Source organism: Lepisma saccharinum, chromosome 18 (assembly GCF_977018435.1).
Source record: "Lepisma saccharinum chromosome 18, izLepSacc3.1, whole genome shotgun sequence".
Taxonomy (NCBI): Eukaryota; Metazoa; Arthropoda; class Insecta; order Zygentoma; family Lepismatidae; genus Lepisma; species Lepisma saccharinum.
This window is the reverse complement of record NC_139246.1, coordinates 53014231-53035979: the sequence shown is the minus strand read 5'-3', so window position 1 is coordinate 53035979 and position 21749 is coordinate 53014231. Positions and strand designations below refer to the sequence as shown.

At 38.8% G+C, this 21749-nt stretch overlaps 1 protein-coding gene across 1 annotated transcript in view; it reads right to left on the bottom strand.

Moving 5' to 3' along the window:
- Positions 1 to 2510: 2510 nt before the first annotated feature.
- LOC146002074 (cuticle protein 19-like) overlaps positions 2511 to 21749 on the bottom strand; it is a 30547-nt gene continuing 11308 nt past the window's right edge. Inside the window, exon 3 of the mRNA XM_083139790.1 lies at positions 2511 to 2946. Within this exon, the coding sequence (XP_082995916.1) occupies positions 2710 to 2946 (237 nt within the window). The 3' untranslated portion in view covers positions 2511 to 2709. The remainder of the gene's footprint in view (positions 2947 to 21749) is intronic.

Below are 21749 nucleotides of genomic sequence, written 5' to 3'. Positions count from 1 at the left end.
GACTAGAGAGACTGTAGCGCCATCTCCAATGACGTCACCATGCTTCTCATACACCAATGTATGTCTGTAGCAAATTTCATTACATTATGACCAACAGTTTGATTCTTGTAAACGAAAAAAAAGGGCCGTGAGCGAGTGGAACCTGAACACCCGTTATAAGGAAACTAATATTTCACCGCATAATCGTCCCACTCTGTTCATTCAGACCTTTCATGGTGTAATCGTTGCATCGGTGCGTCAGATAACGAAACCAATTATAATGGCGCAGAATCTTTGGACATAGAAAATTAATTTTTTGTTATATCGTACTTCAAAACACTGTAGTAAAGTTTTGACTATAATGTACAAATCAATAACAACTAATGCGTTAACTTTTTCCAGACTCGAAAAATGTTCACTAAACTGTCAAGAGAAAATAGCGTGTGCGGATTTGGACTATTTAATTTTAACGTACATTCACGACTATTCCCTACATCCTAATTTTGCACCAAAGGCAGGTTAGTAATAAATGATTTTTAAGTACCAGCACTCAACCAAGTAAATGTTGTAATCTGGAAATAGAGTAAAGAAGGGAAAATATCCAGTATATGCAACAAATGAATAGACCATACAGATAAGAAAAAGAAAAAACAGGAGAAAGTAGCATTCATGCGCTGATAAATGAAAAACAATAAACTATCTTAGCATGAGCTTGATGAAATATTGTTCATTATATTTTCAGGAAGTTATAATTACATATCCACATAACAAAAGATCAATATCATTATGAGTTAGTTCATGTAGAATGAAGTTTCACATGTGGCACATACATTTCAATGCAGAAGAGTTATACTTTGTGGAATGGAAAAGTAGTGGGGGCTGAGTTTTTGTAATCATAATCCATTTACATTTTGAACCAATAAGAGGAATGCATTGGAATTCTTACCAGGATATTTTATTTATATATTTATTTTCTCAAAGTTTTGAATCAAACCACCTTAAATTGAAACTGTAGCAACAAGAGAACAACAACAAAACAAATCAATTCAAGATGGCACAGAAAAAAGTATTTCAAGTTACACATACATTCCTAATGATTGTCAGAAACTGTGTTCTGGTAAGCAAATGTCAATATGTTGAGGCAGGTTATTATACAAGCGAAGACGCCAATAGAAAAGAGACTGCTGTAGAAGGAAGAGTTTTATAGTGAGATTGTGAAAGAGCTTTACATTGCAGGTTGGCTGTGTTGGTACGCATAGCTATGAATAATCGAGATTAAATTGATTGATTAGGAATTCGGTTTTAATTTTACCATTGATGATTTTATGCAAATATTTAATGTATGATAAACTGAGTCTTCTTAAACTTCTGAGCAGTAAAGTGGATTTAAAACTATAAAGTGGAATATTGAACTGCACTTGTCTCAAGATTCAAATTTTCTATTTATAGCAGGTGAAGAAGATGCCGTGTTCATGAGTTGTCTGTTTGCTAATATATTATGAATATCATGAAACTTTGACTGGTATCTTGATTATTCAACCACCACATCTACAATTTCTTCCGCATCATAATTCAATTAGGAAATAACTTACAATAACAGTTCCATAATTTTTTTTGCAAGAAATTATTGGCATAAATTCTACGACGATTATGCGCTGAAATATGGTAACCAATCAAATAGAATAAGTTTAGGTCTTATTTGATAACAAGAAATAAATGTGTAAACGCACTAATAAAAACAAGTAAGTCTCGTGGTTAAGCAGTCCATGAGTAGCATTCACTCTTTTCAGCTATTATTTTTCTAAAACACTCAAACTGCTGAACAATGCAGAATTCATTGTAAAATAAATATACTATTAAGCTTAATGCCCACTTAGACGCCGGAAATGCGTCTGTTGATGCGTTTCTCCGCATCTCAGTGGACGCCAAGCTTAAACATGACGTTTCAACCTTATACCAAGATCTTCCCCAGACTCTGAACCGAATTCAAACTAGATTTGTCTGAAGTTGAAACGTCGCGTTTATAGCAGGGTTGTTGAAGGTCCAGGAATGGGTTCTATTGGGTTCCGCTGCAGGACCGGAACCTTTTTTCTCGCACAATTGAAATTCGGTCCAAGTTGCGTATTGTTTCACTGAAGAAAGGTCCTGGACCGAATTTAAATTGAGTCGGAAAAGAGGTTCCTGGAACGCACTTTAATTCAGTCTGAAAAATGTTTCCTGGACCGTATTTACATTGAGCCGGAAACAAGGTTACTGTACCGTATTTAAATTCAGCCGGAAGAAATTTTCCTGGACCGTATTTAAGTTGATCTGGTAAAAAGGTTCCTGGACCGAATTGAAATACTTTTCAGATAAAAACGTTCCTTACGGTCCAGAATTTACGCTTGCTGATTTTGTCTACTGGACCGGAATTGAATTTATTTACAATTCCTGGGCCTTTAACAACCCTGGTTTATAGTATATTTATTTGACAATAAATTCTGCCTTGTTCAGCAGTTTGACTGTTAAATTAATCATGGGAACAAGGCTTGTTGTGTTATCATTTTCTCTATGTAGAAAAATGAAATTGTGCAAGGGTAAATAAAGAAAACTTTATTAAAACAGACTTTTTAATGTATGGATAAAGCAAACGCACGCATACACCCTACAGTAACCCTCATAATTGATTATATATTAAGATCTCTTTTTTTAGTCCCGTAGCCCATGCTCATCGTCGGGTGGAGCAAATCATCACTTTCCGTAACCTATGTGTCCGAAGGCCGGATGCACGTTGGGAGTCTTGTGGACGACGGCGTTGAACCCGTGCACTCCGTCGGCGACGTAGTCGACCGTCCTGACGCTGCCGTCGGGCTCCACCAGGCTGTACTGGCCCTTGACGATCGGCCCGTCCCTCGTCTCATGCTGGCTCTTGATGTCGCCCGTGTGGTGGTCGTTCACTCCGTACTGGTAGGTGTACTTGGGATAAGCCTGCAGGAAAGAAAAAATGAAAAAATGTTTTCTTAGTCTATTATTATTATTAGTTCTTTCAACATGCAAATTGGTATTTTGGATCTGAGTCGGTACGAAGCACCAGAATTAGAGTCACTATTGCATTGTTTGGAATATACTGTACATTCTGACATAATTAGGGAGGGCATCGGGGAACTGTTGCCCTCACCCTCTATTTTTGCCACTTTTCCCCTGCACTTTTCTAAACCGTATCTACCAAGAGAAAGTAAACTGCCCTTGCCCCTTCCCCCCCCCCCCCGGCCACCACATTTTTGGAATCCAATCGCCGCCACTATTGACATACCGTATTTCTCTTTTAAGAGCATAAATATATTCTTTTAACTCTTCCATTGTTTATAATCATTAATTTTCCTAAGATATTATTTTGCTTGTCTACTATATGTCACATTGTCCATGTCTTTTTTTTAATACTCTTATGTCTCCGCCTTCAATATTTGGCAAAATTTGCAGCATTTGTTCCCTCAGCATCATGCATGTATATTTTCTGCGAGAGAAATAATATTGTCATTATTTTTGTTCCTGGCATTTCTGGGTGCAGGTAGTACCTCATTTCCAAGAACACATAAAATTGATAAAAAAACATAACTTTGTGTTCCAAAATTTCGGAAACGTTTATATTTTTCTCTCAAAAACTTTGACATGACTTGACTTGACATGGAATGTCCAGTTTCCAGCAACTTAACGGTATTAGCAAGCATAACATTTTTCTTTAATAATATAAATCTTAACTTATTGTTAAAATTCTAATATCTGTGTGAATAGGGAGACTGTGGGATTAAGAGTTTAGAATTATTAATTTGTTTAGGTTATGTAAGAATCAAATTAATGAGTTTAAGAAAATAATACCGATAACGATGCCGATACTATTACCGATTTCCACCGATACCGATAGTTGAAAATTGCAATAATTAAAATTTTGTTCAAAATATTGATCAATATTGGTGTGTAAATATTCTTCTCCAAGTATAGCCTATGCACCAATTTAGCAAGAAATGTTTTTTAGAATATTCAGGAATTACATCAGAATATTAAAATATGCTATGTAACCACAAAATATATTTGTATTGCAAAACTGATGCAAAATAAAAAGAAACTGCCAATTTTGCACAAATTCCAAGTTAATTTTTGCGGACCCCGTGAAAGACCAAAATTCCGTAAAAGTATCGGCTGGTATCGGTAGATGAACATCCAACCGATACTTTCCGATACTGATATCACTGGTACCGGCCAATACCGATACATCGACATCGGTATCGGCTCAACCCTAGAAAAAAAATATTGCCATAAATTCCCCTCTTCTCTCGTTTTTACATGAAAAGAGAACGAAAAATTATGTCGTGAAAACATGACCCACTCAATTGAAATTACTTATAATTATTCTGCAAAAGTGTAACTAGAAATTTTCATATTGGTGCAGCAGAGTTTATTATATTCACGACACACTCTTCGTTACGAATTGAGGAAGTGAGATATTTCCTCACTTCGAAGTTTAATTACGGGTTTCTGCGTCTTAATTACTATTTCTGCATGAAGTTGCGAACTAATTAATACGCTGTATGTTATGTAGTGTCTGCCCATTCCATGTGTTGATGCAACTTTCTTTTCCTCCAAGACAATTCCAGGTATATTCATTTGCAAAAGTGCAATGATTAATATTATCAGATGTTTGTTTCAAGTCTACTTTATGCTCAGATTGGCTAATCGGGACTGGACCTACAGTTTAAAGTGCGATCTGAAACACTGTAAAATGTGCGATTTCGTTGAAAATTATAATTTCGCAAAACTTGAATTTTATTTATCCTTCCATATTATTCGTAATTATACATTATTTCCCGCCCTGAGAAGCAAGAATGCCTATGTTTAAGATTGTCTACCCGCCATAACTTCCGTGAGTTCATTATGAATGTTTATTTTTGCTATTAAATTTTAATATCAAGAATTAAAAAATAATAATTTTGTAAACCGCGGAGAACACATAACAAGAGGTTTGTGTGATTTCTAAAATAATAATATTTATTTTGTTGTCTTTTTCAATGCAATATTATTACAAACGCACGTATTTCCCATTGACTGTATTGATTAGCTCTCGCATGTGAGGCCAAGATCCTAAATTTTCATTTTTCTTCAAAATTGAATATCAGATTGGCCCTAAATATTATCCATTTGCATTAAAGATGGTGGGAAACGGTACAGAACATAAAATGTAGCTTGACATGTACTGTAAACGATGTATTTCTCAATTTTCTTAATTGAGTTATCGTAATTAAATAACTGTCCTAAAAGACAAAACTGTGGCCGCGGTGGCTCAGTCGGTAACGCGTCTGACTACCATGCTAAAGGTCCCGGGTTCGATCCCCGGCCGGTTCAAATCCGGGAACTTTTCTAACGGTGGAAGCGGCCCCGGCGCCTACCCAGTGTCGAATAACATGGGTACCTGGGGGAAACCCTGGGGGGTAAAGGCGGTCAGGGGCGTGATGCTGATCACATCACCCCCACTCACGACCGGATCAAGAAAGTGTGGGGCGTTACCCCCACACCCCCTATACGCCTTCATGGCGTGGTGCTATGCACAGGGGAGCACTTTACTTTTTACCTTTACACTTTTTAAAAGACAAAACTGCCCCAGTCATGAAACAGAAATGGTCGCTATTTTCAAACGAAGTGAAATTTCAATTAAATGATGCCTGTTTTGAACTACCCTTGTATAGGGGCAGCAACAAAAGAAAAATGAATGTATTTTAAAAAAATGGTCGTGCATAACAGTGTTGGACCATTTGGTATGGATTGATCCGCACACTATCTAGCGTCTTCCGTGAGAACTATTTGGCGCTCGAACGAAATGCTCTCGCTGCAGGACACTAACACTTATACTTCAGACTAAGGAACAAAAATTTCCTATTTTTTCAGACTTCTGAAAAATTTTGGTTATAGGCTTCGGTTTATTGTATTCCCCAGGCCCCGGACATACCTAGGGCCGGTCCTGCCCTAGCAGATGGTGGGATATGTTCCAACCATGTATTAGGACACAAGCTGCCAGTCGTTGTAGGTTTTCCATGACCGGTTTACGCTACTCATTCGTAGCTCCCCCAATTTTCTCACTAGATGGGTGGCCGGCCAACTATACCATACACTGGCCGAAATTTCGTAAGAGAAGTTGTTACGCTACCTATTATACTCTGTCCCGGGTATCTCTGGAGCGAGCGAAAGGAAACAAGTCTCTCGCAAGTAATGACTCGAGGCGGTTCGACCACTGGTGCGAGGGAACGGGATTGCGTTGAGAGGGAGAGTGACTGCAGCAGCATGTACTGCTTCAGCTCCATCCATTCGTTCTCTCCCCTTCTCTGCCTTTGTGAGCGGCCTCGCTCCACAGATTCCTGAAATAGAGTGTAGGAGACTCGAACCAGCGAGCGTCCATTAGCTCGAGCGTAAAGCTTGACGCCTTAGGCAGCCCGGCCACGGTGCAGCACACTGTGTAAATAAATGCCATTCAAAAATTCATATTGAGCTAAAATAGCATTCATATACTGTCTTCTTTATTGGATGAGCATTGAGAATTTCGACCTATATTTCTCAAATCCCATTCCCCTGCGGGAGTCACTGATGATTAAGGCCAGACTTTCTAGGCGCTAAAAATGAAAATGGGGACACAAATCTGAGTGCGCATAGGCAACAGTTGGCAGGCAGTTTTGTCTTGGCCCATTAAATCATTCGGCTAAATATCTTCTCCAAATCTTATCTCAGTAATCTTGAAAGCTCAATGGAAAAAGGACACATCATTGAAACTCAGCTGATTGACTGATTGAATTAGAAATTGTGGGTGCGTCAGCACTTAGGTTATTTTGCGCCCGTCACATTATACGGGGTCCAGCCCCTTACCATTACTGTAATGTTGAGGGACTAAAATATTCTCACTTGGGTTAAAAGCTGAGGCTGCAAAGGGGCACTCAGCACACATGAGAACAAAACACATGACTACGAGGAGAGGCGTGGCGTGTATGTAACCGGTGTTACCGCAGGTAACAGCAAAATGTAAAAGAATTAAAAAGTCCTTTCAATAAAATAACAACATTGTTAAATACGTTAACCGACAGTGTTGCAGTCGAGTGTATATTGCAGAGGACATTTTTTTCTGCAGCCGACAAACGCGAAGAGGGAGGCCGTTCCGCTACCCTCAAGAGGTAACAAGAGGGAAGGGCGCCACTGCAAGGGAAGAGTGGTGACTTTGGGGCAAGTGTGCTAGGGGGTTATTCATATGCCTGTTATGCCGAGTTACCGGTGAGGCCTGCCGGACACAGGCCAGCGTTGTCACATTGGATTGGCAGAAAAGAGCCAAATCCCATCTAAAACGAACGGGGATACTATTTCTCTGAAGCAACTTGAGCTAGACTGCAAAGCCAAGGCTGGATTGAACTACGAGTGAGACCAGTTACGCAATAGACGAAAAGATAAGTACTTGGTGCGATTCGTGCTTTGGACAAACCTTGCTCCAGAAAACTAAGTTGGCAACAGTAGTACGTACAGCTGGACTTCCCTTCCACCGCTGGAAGAGCGGAATTCTGTCGTATGCTCACCGCAGAAACGTCAAACTGCGTCAAACTCACTCGAGAAATGTGTGTATCTTCTTCCCCTTTCCACCTCTTTGCAAAGAGGCAGAGTCCACATATTGAACAGTAAGGCTAACCGGGACTTGACCTCCAGTTTAAAGTGGGATCCGAACCGCCTCTACCGGAACGCTACTACTGCGCCATCGAGGAGGCCTATAGAATAGAATAGAATAGAATGGTCTTTATTTAAGCAGGCGTGTTTCGGCCTCATGGGCCGTTCTTACAACCAACCCTTGTCAAAGATACAATAAATGAATAAAAATAAAAATAAAGAAAAAAAAACACATAATGATCATGATAATACAATAAAGATAATATAAAGATTATACAATGATAAAATAATACATTGAATAGATTAGTATATGTACCGTTGAGTAAAGATAAGTAATAAGTCTTAGGTAGTTCAATGTGTGTGTGGGGGGGGGAGTAGGTTAGGTATGCATTATATGATGTATAAGTGCAGGTGCAATTGTTAACATATGAAGGTTAATGAAGTTGTTGGGACAATAGTAAGTTCTTCAGATTTTTCTTAAAACTTTGATGGCAAATAATGTTAGTCAATGGTGCAGGCAGTTTGTTCCATTCCCTGATCCCTGTAACAATGATGGACTTGTTATATGTGGCGGTTTTATGTTTGGGGATTTTTAGATTGTGCTTCTTGCGGATATTATGTTCGGCTGATGTTCTACGAGAACAGATCTTATCGGATAAGTATTTTGGGGAGCCACTCTTAAGTATTTTGTGCATCAAGGTGAGTGTTAAGTATTTTCTTCTATTGTTAATGTTTAGCCAAGAAAGTTTCTTTAAATAGGGGGATACATGTTCCTTTCTGTTTAGGTTAAATATGAAACGTATACAACAATTCTGAATTTTTTGAAGTTTATAGTTTAAGCCCTGGGATATATTACTGTACACTGGAGCGCAATAGTCTAATGTGGATAGGACGAGTGCTTGCATAAGACGATCTTTAACATTAGCGTCCAGAGTATGTTTTAAATGATACAAAGATTTAAGTTTCCCCATACAGTTTTTCACAATAAATTCGACTTGTGGCTCCCAATTTAAGTGTCTATCGAACACAATCCCCAAGTTTTTGCTTGTATCCACTTCGCTTAACGGCATACTGCCAAGAGTTGGAGGAGAAGGTGCGTTTTTGTGAAGTTTCTTAAGGGTACCATGAGTTCCTATGGTCATGAAGCAAGATTTTGATGGATTTAATTGAAGAGAGTTTCTCCGTGACCAATTTGTTATAGCATCAAGGTCGGATTGAAGTTTGGTAATCGCATTATCGTAGTTTTCTGTATTACACTGAATATAGATTTGCGAATCGTCAGCATACTGATGGTAGTGGCAATATTGGACAGCGCGGTCGAAATCAGCTACGTAAATCATGTATAGTAGTGGACCCAATATACTTCCTTGAGGGACGCCTTGTTGAACAACTAACCATTTAGAGTATGTGACTTCCGGTTCCCGATATTTCACACGTTGTTTCCTGTTGCCGAGATATGATCGAAACCAATTTAACGCGTTTCCGGTAACGCCATAGTGATACAGTTTGGCCAATAGCAATTCATGATTGATCGAGTCGAACGCTCTTGAATAGTCCAACAAGACTAAAAGTGTAACTTCATTTTCATCTATTCCTTTACTTACATTGTCTACGATATCTACCAGCGCAGTGCAAGTACTATGCATTTTTCTGAAGCCAGATTGAAATTGTGGTAGGAAACCTTGAATATGTGAAAGTATTTGTTCATAAATTACTTTTTCAAGTATTTTGGACATTGTGGATAGAATGCTAATAGGTCGTAGATCTTTTATTTCTGTGGGGTTGGATTTCTTAAGTATAGGTGTTACTTCGCATTTTTTCCACTCTTGAGGGAACCAACCTTTGGAAAGGGAAAGATTAATAATGTGCGTAAGAGCTTCTAAGCAAAAGGGGATGCAATACTGTAAAACAGTTAGGTTTATGCCATCATAACCGCACGCTTTTGATTTCATTTTGTTAAAAATTTTACGTACTTGTTCGCTACTTACTGGGGTAAAAAAGAACGTGTCATTGTTGGGTTGCTCAAGATACGTGTTAGTTTCATCAATCACCGCTGCATTGTTATCTGAGGGTGCACTCGGCTTAACAAAGAACTCGTTTACCGCATTCGGCCGAAATGTATCTGAGGAGAGCGCATTACTCTTTTTATTTGGTAAAAGTCCCTGGCTTCTGAGGTTAGACCATAAATTTTTAGCATTTTCTACATTCATATTTACCGTTTCGTTATAGTGCTTAAATTTTGCGTTTCTGACTGCTTTTTTGGCTCTGTTTCTGAAGTATTTGTACGATAGGAGAGCGTCTGGGTCTCCTGTATTTACATATCTCAGATGAAAGAAGTCGCGCAACTTCCAGAATTCCCTTACTTGATTTGAAATCCAGGGGGCGGGAGGTTTGGTTACACGAATTTTTCGCTGGGGGGCGTGCTTATCTATTAATCTGATAATGTTATCATTCAAGGCCTCCACCGCTGCATCTACGTCCTCGTTTCTTTCGATTTTGCACCATTCCACATTTTCCGCGTCTTTACGAAACTTGTCCAAGTCCATGGTTTTGAAATTTCTAATTTTGATAATTTTTTTAGGTTGTTTTGGTGCGTACAGGTCAAATATGGAGTATGTTATATGGTGATCTGTGATTCCAGGTAACTCGCTCTGCCCAATTTGCTTTACAATTAAATCTTGTGAACAAACGATTAAATCAATTAATGACTTTGACGTCGCTGTCACTCTGGTTGGCTTGGTAATTAATTGTTTCCCGTGAACTTCCTTGATTATACTCTGAAGGAGTCTAGTACTGGTTTCGTTTTTTCTTAACATGTTGATATTCCAGTCGCCTAACGCAATGAAGTAATCGTAATTTAAGTATAGGTGTTGGAGGATATCTGCTACGTGACTGATGTGAGTATAGCTGACATTTGGGGGTTTATATGCTACCATAAGTCCAATTTTTTTCCTATCGATAGTTAATTCGATTACAAGGTACTCTACGCCGATATCATTATTAACGAACCCGTCTAAAAGTTTCCATTTAAGCGATTTAGATATGTATAAGCACACACCACCTCTAGATTTTTTTAATCTATCTTGTCGAACTAATGTGTAATTTTCGATGTCCACTATATTATTACTAATATTCGGTTTTAACCAGCTTTCTGTAATGGCTATCAGGTCAAAGTTTAAGTTCGATATAATTTCTTTAAATTCGTCTATGGAGTTGAGTAAACCTTGAATATTTAGATGACATAATTTAAAGCCATTTTCAGATCTATTTATTTCAGCTTCGAGCTGTTCCTTTATATTGTAATTGTTGTGGCGGATATTAATGGGCGACTCATCAAAGTAACTGGAGTGAATTCTGATTGGGATTGGCGTTTCTGCACCATTGACTACATTGGTAGGGTCATTTATATTTATCGTTTCCTCCACTGTTGGTCATGGAGTATATATTCTGTCCCGAGTGTGAATTGCATATGGCAATAACAATGAAAATGTGCATACGCATAACACTTAATTCAAAAAAACAGGTGCTAGTTATCATAGTGACTTATTACTACAATAAAATTTTTAAAAATGTAAAAAATAAAAATGTAAAAATTTAAGAATAAAAAAGTAAAAATTAGTATAAAAATGTGAAAACTGACACAAAAGAATAAAAAAAAATTAAAAAAAAGTGAAACTATTTGTTGATTAACTAAAAATGGGAGAAATATATAATTTTGAGCTTGCCGATATATTCTGGCGTGAGTTAGAATACAAGCTGAGGGTTGTTTACATTTATATAACAGTCTATTGTGCGACAGGTTCATGCCCTCCTTTCGCCACCATTGAGGAATGCAGAGAGTATGGTTCGGCGCGGAATGTTCTCCTGCATTCCCCTCCCCTCTACTTTTGACCGGTCACCGTTGCCCGTACGTCATTGATGGGGAAAGCAGTTCCAAAAATAAACACAACCACCGTTAGGAGGGGAGTGTGGCGGGACAGCGTTACTTTCTGCTGAACTTTGCGATGTCCTCCGGGTCACTAATCCTAACCACGTTTCCGTTGTGTAGGGCAAGTACATTCCCATCGGTTGTCCATACTCGTTCGAATATTTTACTAAGCCTTACCTTGTGAAAAAGGTCCAAATTTGCTTTTGTTAGGTTTTCAGTTATGAAAATACCTGTCCCTGTAGCCTTGAGGTTCTTCTTGTTCTTGTAGACCAAGTCTCTCTGGGCGTAGGTAACAAAGCGCGCAATGATCGGCCGGGGTTTGCCATCACGTCGCGGTGCTCCCAGTCGGTGAACACGATGAAACACATCTTGTGGCACTTTCACTTTCACCTGCTCATTGATGATTTTTGAAGCAATCACTTCACACTTTTCACCCTCACTTTCGTTGATGCCATGAAAAACAAGGTTCAGGCGACGGTCATATTGTTCCAGGGAATTCAGATCCTTTCGCACTTGCTTCACTTGCTTGTCTAGCTCAGAGATTTTCCTCTCGAGATCGTTTTTTACTTCTTGAATGGCATCCTCCACGGCAGATTTAATTGCAGTGGTCAGCGCTGGTTTAATTTCTTTCAACACCGCATCACTTGCAAATGCCAGGGCGATGCGTCTGTCCAGGTCTCCGAACTGTTGGTTTAGTTCCTTGGCTATGGCTGTCGAGATGGAGTTTTCAATCCGTTGCCACTCAGCTTTGCTGATTCCCATTTTTCGGGCAATACTGCTCTTAACAATTAAAAATATTACGACAGAGTAAGTACTTTTGCTGCAGTATCCCCTCCTCCGTGCAAGCTCGAGTTGGGTAGACGGACCTTCTTACATGCGGTTCACAGCGGGCGACTCAAGCGGAAAGAGAGAGCTATTCATGCACGTCCGAACTCCTTGAAGGCTAACATTAATTGTCTAGTTTGCTGAGGAAATGGGTGCCAACAGGGGATGACAACATTGCGTGGACTGCGTCATCAAAATTTAGAGGGTTCTTCACTTAGGAGAGAGAAGAATGGGCACTCTTAAGTAGGGAGAAGCAGTGGCGTGCCCAATGGGGGAATGGTAAGGGTCATAACCCCCCCCCCTTGGCCTAGCATTCCTAATAAACAAGGGAAGGAAAAGTTGGCAAAATTAGGACTAACTACCACAAAAAGTATACTTAACCGCCCATTTTAGAAAATGCGAAGCACGCCACTGGAGATGAGTAACTGGATTTAGCACCTCTTTTTAACAAAAATAATGTTCTCTTATGCAGATGACGTCAGATTGAAAACAAAACAGGGGGCCGTGTACCCACTGTACCCCTCGAGAATTACGTCGAATTTTCTTTTAATCGACAGATTTCAATGTTTTACGTAATGTAAAAGTGGTTCCAGCTTTAGGAAAGCACAAACAACGGAGATATTTGATGCCAAAGAATAGCCCACGTAAGTTAAAATTTGTAATTTCAGAGTATTTTGCCGCTTTTTGTTCGTAAAAACTGTTTATTTGTACAGTGTCTCTCAAAAGTTTTAGGACAACGACATTTTAAACTAGGCAACACAATTTACACAAGCCGTTGGTGGGTTGCGTGCAGAGTTAGGCTCAATTTCAGGGTTGCCACATGCACAATAGATATTTATAAAATACGCGAAAGAAATATAAACAAGTATTATTGTATAAAATTATTAAAAATATCACTATTATATCGCAAATGACCAAAATTCTTTCTGAGAGAAAAAAATAGGTTTTCTAGTATTTCATCGCTGATGAGTCTACAATAAGGAAAAGAGGTGAGAGGAAACGAAAGGTTACAAAAGAGAGGAGAAAGAGAAAGCGAAAGGAGAAGAGGAAAAGTAGAGGAGAGAAGAAAGATAGGATAGACGAGGAGAGGAGATGTAGTGAGGAGAATGGAAAAAGATTCGAGGAGAGATGAGGAAAAAAGAACAAAGAAGAGAAAAGAGGAGGCAAACGAGAGGAGAGGAGAGGAGGAGACGAGAAGACGGAAGTGTAGAGTAGAGTAAAGGAGAGAAAAAGAGAAGAACGAAAAAAGAGATAATAGTGCAGTGGAGTCGGAAATCTAAGACAGGAAAGGAGATAAGAGGAGTGGAGAAGAGTGGGATGGAGATAAGATGCGAAAAAAGTAGGGAAGGCGATATGAGATAAAAGCAGAACGGAAAGAGGGGAGAGAAGAGGTAGTTGCAGAAAATATCGTCAGAGCGTCAAGAATGGATGCATTGATCAAATTATCGACATGAAACATTCAATAACATTTTGAAATGTATTGGAGAATATATTAGATCGGTGCGAAATGCCTTTTGGCTGAGTTCAGAGCAAATTAAAATCTTCCATGTAAGATCTTTGATTTTACCTGCGATTACACCACTAAAAAAATGAACGTAATTTTTAATATTTATAAGAATTATTCAATTCTCCTCCACTTCTCGGTTCGTTGAAATGGAGATTTTGTAATTCAATATTTCCCCTCCCCCCATCGTTAATTCCAAACTGAATCATTCCGTTTCACACGGCGTGGACAATGAACACAATGGGATATGTCTAAAACTTACGAAAATTTTCTGCCACCGGAAGGGTTTGAACCTGCGACCATCAGATTGACAATCCTGAACGGTAGCCACTACCCTACAAGCTTTAGCTCCTTAAACCAGGTAGAAGAACCACTACACCACGCCTTTATCTTCGAATGAAACAACAATTTTTTTTAAGTATTCTGTCCCTCCAATATTGTAAATGTCGTTTGGTATACGTGTAGTTGAACTTTTACTTTAATTTTGATTTGCTTTCTTGTAGTATAACCGATATCTTCGAGAAATAATTTTCGAAGTGATTAAAAACGAGAATATTGGTAGTTGTGAAAATGCGAGTTATTTCTTCTAACGTATTATTGTGATTAGACATTACTAATGGAAAATAACTAGAGGCTTGAACATTACAGGACGATGTTCTTTTCCTGTGATACTGTAACAGACAAAATGCTTGTTTACTGATGCAAGTCTTGTGTCCAGAACAGTCTTATGAAATGTATTTGCTGTTGCGTAAGATAACACGAAATAATTACACCGTGTGCGAACTACCAAATCTGTGCAACGTTTATACGTAAACAGGCGGAAAATTTTATTCATAAAATCACTTCACATTTGACAGTGTTAGTCAAGAGAGACTCGTGGGACACTGTGTTAAGGTGCTGGACTAAATCCTTCTAATTTTTCTTCCTCGAAGAACAACAATTTCTAAGGAAGAGCAACAGTGATGATCTTTCTTATTTCTTATAAATGCTTACACTTTCCTTTAATTGGGTTAAAAATAAATAAGAATATTGCTTGCATTTCTGTCATTGACGTAGACCAGAGAGAGAGACAGACAGACAGACAGATATTACAAAATAGTTCAAATAGTGCGAGCGCCATTAAAAAGTCATGATAATTCTATGTTGCGTACTTAGAATTATTCATACAATAAAGAACATGTCTAATTGTGAGTTAACAAAAAAAAAACAATAATAAAGAGACATTTTCGCATCACGATTGCAGTTCGAAAAAGTCGGGACAGGAATTGAAAGTAACGTACTGTCCTGACTAAATCGGTGAATATGACGTCTGGTAGCCTTGCATCAATGATAATAAAACTAAAACCACCCAATATTGCAGCTTGAAGACTTTTGCGCAAGAAACAGATTTATTTATACAAAAGCAAAATTGAAATTTTTACTCATTTCAAATATAGACGATGTTATTTTCGTATTTATTTATTTATAGGTTCACATTTAAATATTTTAGGGTTCGAGGGGGAAGCATGGCCCACATGGCCTCTCCCCTGGGTACTGACCTTACGTAGACAGTGGAAGAGAAATTTTGGAGAACCTTTCTATTAAATTTAGTATTTACATTCACCTTATGCTCAGATAGGTTAAACCGGTTATTGACAATCGTGAACTTTTCGTTTAATAGATAATATTTGGTTTTAAACGACGGGAGAACATTGGTCGAATTTCCTTTCTTGCTCTTTTTAGAGAATATATACTTCTACAATAGCAATCGCGTTCGGAAACCGTGAAAAAAATGACATGGTTTTCAAAGGCAGACAAGCTTGGTAGTCTAGCTTGCTCGCGATCAAAGTGACTCACTCACGCTATTCAAGGCCGCTTCTTATCGCAAAACACTGTGCTTCGATGCACAGTGTCTGCACCCAGCACGTTACAAGTGACCAGAGTCGAATTTTAAAGAGAATCTGAAGAATGGTAGATTTCATCAGAGGCGGCTAGGTAGGCACCAGCTCAACATGCAATAGTTTAAGTGATAATTCCTGACAAACAAAACACCGTATTGAATAATTATTGGGATAGTAATACGTGTATCCGCTCCTTTTTAACAATGTAACCTCGAAGACAATCTGTATTCCATTTATTTACAAGGGTTGGATAAAAAGTAATGGCAACACTGGTATAATTGGTACTTGACTGTATTGGCAGAGGAGCACGTGTTACATTCCTTCAAAGTAATCGCCCCTCATCTCTACGACCTTCTGTCACACGTATGGAAGGCGTCGTACACCGTCAGCGCGTCCATCTCTGTCGATGTCCCGCAGTGACCGCCCTATAGCACGTATGATGGCTTCGCGCGTGTCGTAGTGCTTCCCGCCCAGTGGTTCCTTCATTTTGACAAAACGGTCGTAATCACACGGTATCATACCGGTGAATACGGCGGATGTTCCAGTACCTCCCACTACCAGTTATGCAGGAGCGCCGTCACATTGTTCGCAGTGTGACACCTTGCATTGTCAAGCAGGATGATGGGACACCGTGCCGTCGCTTCCTTCTTAATGCGAGACGAAGGTGGTGTTGCAAGAAGGTGCAGAAGTAGGCTGCGTTGACCGTCTGCCTGAGAGACGTTGTTCTTCTTGCCTAAACATATTGTTAGGGCGCTTGCACTCTCGTCCTCTGCTTCAGAGCACTGCTGTTTTTGACTGAATAACATACAATCGCTCCCACTCACTATACTTCCTCGTCTGACATTCCTTTATCAGCCACGAAACGCTTGTGGCGCTGTGACTCACCCCTTTCACGGGACAGCAGTGTTGCCATTACTTTTTATCCAACCCTTGTATATTGGCAACTTGATCAACCGGAGGTTATTTTATCGCCTTCGATAATCGAATTGTCTGATCGATTATTTTTTGTTTACCCAGGAACATGCCCCATAGGAGATTTCCGAGACCGGGTTACGCTACTCACTCGTAGCTCCCCAATTTCTTCACGATGGTGGGTTTGCCACCGGTCCCATACACAGGCCGAGAACCTAGAGAGTGAGCATAGGCGGACTCGAATCCATGCCGTCCTGCAGTCGGAGACCACGGAGGAGGACTTTTCTTATTTTACCTTTGGCTAATCGCGACGATGAGGATGAACAATGAATAGAAAAATAAAGAAGGTCACGCACAAAGTAGAGAACGATCTTCAACCTCTTAAGTGACGAGTTCAACCCTAAATATGAGGATTTCAACCTTAGACGACCTCAATTTCAAAATTATAAACAAAATGCCTACTTACACTAAACTTCTCATCAAGGTCAAAATAGTTTGTAACTGTGAAACTACCCCTGAATACAAATTGACATTTTTTTTTCATGTGAGTAAGAATTAAATGTGTGGCACACAGAGATAGATGATACATTTTGAGAAACAATTAACTGTACCCTGTCCCAGCATCTCTGGAGCAAAGCCGCGCATAGCGGAAGAGAAGTGGAGAGAGGGGAGAGTGGATCGAGTGGACAGAGCGAATCAGTGCACGCTGCTGGGAAGGCTGGTAACTGCAGTGGCTTTCCTCCCTCCACGCAATCCCATTCCTCTCACGTGTTCATCGCTGCTCAGATACTTGTTTTCGTTCACCTGCTCCAGAGATAAGTGGGACAGAGTGTAGTTCACATGTAGCAAGTAAAGAAACTTATCCCAGAATGAAAATTCCACATAGTTTTAAAACGTTTGTTTAAGCAATGAATAACTGGAAACGGATCACACATAATTCCCTTGCCAAAATCTAGTGGTCGAAAATTAATTTCAAGACATTTCATATCTATTCACCATATTCCAAGTTATAAGGAACTATTTCGTAGATGTTCATGAAACCGTTATAAAATTACAAATAAAATATATTCACAAGCTTAGATATACTAATACGAAGAAAGAAATTCAGAGTTAAATTTCAAATGCATGTGTATAAAGTAATTCTAGAAGTACAGAGCTATATCTGAGTATTTAACTTCTTTTTTGCAGATAACGTTTACAATATTGAGGCGAAAGAATAATTAGGAACAGTAGCTCCAAGAAAACAAAGGGCGTAATGTATTGGTTAGAGTTCTTGAAAGCATTGCTGTCCCACGTTCCATCCTCCATACTAGATGTTCCTTAAAAAAGAATCCCTTCCATTAAACAAGAGCATGGTAACATTATTTGCAATAGCAGTATATACTGGCTACATTGTTCTGCATATGGAATTTATAAAAAAAAATAAACAAATAAATGAATTGACACACGTTCAACGGGATATTTTTATATATAAGATCATGGATTATGATACTCTAACGATAATTGTGTACTGCTTCAAAGACATTGACAAATATTAATGAAATAACTATTTATATGTGTGGCAATTCTGGACATGCTAATTTTACCCCTATTCCCACTTGAGTTCAATGCAAAGATGTGCAAAAATTTCAATTTTACTCTTGTATAAATGAATCTGTTTCTTGGCCAAAAGTCATCAAGCTGCAATATTGGGTGGTTTTAGTTTTATAATCATTGATGCAAGGCTACCAGACGTCCGATTCACCGATTTAGTCAGGACAGTACGTTACTTTCAATTCCTGTCCCGACTTTTTCGAACTGCAATCGTGATGCGAAAATGTCTCTTTATTATTGTTTTTTTTGTTAACTCACAATTAGACATGTTCTTTATTGTATGAATAATTCTAAGTACGCAACATAGAATTATCATGACTTTTTAATGGCGCTCGCACTATTTGAACTATTTTGTAATATCTGTCTGTCTGTCTGTCTCTCTCTCTGGTCTACGTCAATGACAGAAATGCAAGCAATATTCTTATTTATTTTTAACCCAATTAAAGGAAAGTGTAAGCATTTATAAGAAATAAGAAAGATCATCACTGTTGCGCTTCCTTAGAAATTGTTGTTCTTCGAGGAAGAAAAATTAGAAGGATTTAGTCCAGCACCTTAACACAGTGTCCCACGAGTCTCTCTTGACTAACACTGTCAAATGTGAAGTGATTTTATGAATAAAATTTTCCGCCTGTTTACGTATAAACGTTGCACAGATTTGGTAGTTCGCACACGGTGTAATTATTTCGTGTTATCTTACGCAATAGCAAATACATTTCATAAGACTGTTCTGGACACAAGACTTGCATCAGTAATTAAGCATTTTGTCTGTTACAGTATCACAGGAAAAGAACATCGTCCTGTAATGTTCAAGCCTCTAGTTATTTTCCATTAGTAATGTCTAATCACAATAATACGTTAGAAGAAATAACTCGCATTTTCACAACTACCAATATTCTCGTTTTTAATCACTTCGAAAATTATTTCTCGAAGATATCGGTTATACTACAAGAAAGCAAATCAAAATTAAAGTAAAAGTTCAACTACACGTATACCAAACGACATTTACAATATTGGAGGGACAGAATACTTAAAAAAAATTGTTGTTTCATTCGAAGATAAAGGCGTGGTGTAGTGGTTCTTCTACCTGGTTTAAGGAGCTAAAGCTTGTAGGGTAGTGGCTACCGTTCAGGATTGTCAATCTGATGGTCGCAGGTTCAAACCCTTCCGGTGGCAGAAAATTTTCGTAAGTTTTAGACATATCCCATTGTGTTCATTGTCCACGCCGTGTGAAACGGAATGATTCAGTTTGGAATTAACGATGGGGGGAGGGGAAATATTGAATTACAAAATCTCCATTTCAACGAACCGAGAAGTGGAGGAGAATTGAATAATTCTTATAAATATTAAAAATTACGTTCATTTTTTTAGTGGTGTAATCGCAGGTAAAATCAAAGATCTTACATGGAAGATTTTAATTTGCTCTGAACCCAGCCAAAAGGCATTTCGCACCGATCTAATATATTCTCCAATACATTTCAAAATGTTATTGAATGTTTCATGTCGATAATTTGACCAATGCATCCATTCTTGACGCTCAGACGATATTTTCTGCAACTACCTCTTCTCTCCCCTCTTTCCGTTCTGCTTTTATCTCATATCGCCTTCCCTACTTTTTTCGCATCTTATCTCCATCCCACTCTTCTCCACTCCTCTTATCTCCTTTCCTGTCTTAGATTTCCGACTCCACTGCACTATTATCTCTTTTTTCGTTCTTCTCTTTTTCTCTCCTTTACTCTACTCTACACTTCCGTCTTCTCGTCTCCTCCTCTCCTCTCCTCTCGTTTGCCTCCTCTTTTCTCTTCTTTGTTCTTTTTTCCTCATCTCTCCTCGAATCTTTTTCCATTCTCCTCACTACATCTCCTCTCCTCGTCTATCCTATCTTTCTTCTCTCCTCTACTTTTCCTCTTCTCCTTTCGCTTTCTCTTTCTCCTCTCTTTTGTAACCTTTCGTTTCCTCTCACCTCTTTTCCTTATTGTAGACTCATCAGCGATGAAATACTAGAAAACCTATTTTTTTTCTTTCAGAAAGAATTTTGTCATTTGCGATATAATAGTGATATTTTTAATAATTTTATACAATAATACTTGTTTATATTTCTTTCGCGTATTTTATAAATATCTATTGTGCATGTGGCAACCCTGAAATTGAGCCTAACTCTGCACGCAACCCACCAACGGCTTGTGTAAATTGTGTTGCCTAGTTTAAAATGTCGTTGTCCTAAAACTTTTGAGAGACACTGTACACTAAAGTAGCGAAAGTACACGTCGAAAATAACGATCAGTACAAAAACCTAACAATCCTAACCTAACTACGTAAAATTATAGCTGCTGTTGTGGAAAGTCGTTTTGGGTGCTATATTCACTTGCGCAAAGCCTTCAGGCTGTTCTGCTACACGGTAAAGTAACACGCTAAGGTAACAGACGTACTTTACTTCACAAGAACACATTTCCGAGGGCTAAAATCAACTGAAAACGTTCATGAACAACAAAACCTTCATAAACCATGCAAAATATTTCACATTCTCTAGTTTAAAGTGGGATCCGAACCAGTCAAGGGTACCACAAAACAGTTTCTGAAACGAACTTAATGTAAAATGAAATGAAATAAGTAATAGTTTTGGCTTCTGTCACAAGGACAACTGAAATGCTTTTCTTTTCTTTTTCTAAACTTACTTACACCATTTTTGCCCACAACAAAACACATATAAAAGCTTTTCCCTTGTAATTCCTCCATGCGAAGGCTCTGGCATAATGCATCCGGAACATTGTGTTTTGAAGGAAATTCGAAATGGCAATGCCAGCCACCATTTAAAAAAACAAACGGAAATTATAATTTTAAAATGTGCGTGTTGTAATCCGTTCACGGAAAGCGAAAGGACCGTTGGCGGTATTGTTTACGTTACACTTTGCGGAAGATCAGGACGTCCACGCCGTGTAACGGTTCCTCGAAGGGAATCACGTAGCGTAACGGATTCGCTACGCCGCGTGGAAGGTCGTTGTGAAGGCCATGTTCACACCAGCGGAGACCAAGACCGGAGTGATCAGAAACCTTTCCAGCTTCTCTCTCCAATTCGAGAATTGCCCTGGAAATTAGGGTCACCATCCAGCTATTGGTATTTCAAATGCATAACGACAATCAAGAGCATGTGTGTGGGAAGAGGGAGACGTTTGTGGAGGGGGCGGGGGCGTCGCGACGATGTGGATGAATCATGATGTGAATTTGAAGATGGAATCCTCACAAAGAACAAATGCCCAGTCCGGGATTGGAACCTCTGACGTTGTAGCGCGATATGCTATACTGATCGAGGGGCCAAGCGGCGGCTGGCCTGCATTTTGCTACATAGCTCTATCCGTCCACCAATCGCATTATTTACTTATTTACCAGAGAATTCCAAATGTAAAAACAATGGAAGATAGAGTAAAAATAACAATAGAAAGTAACAATAAAGAATATCAACATAAAC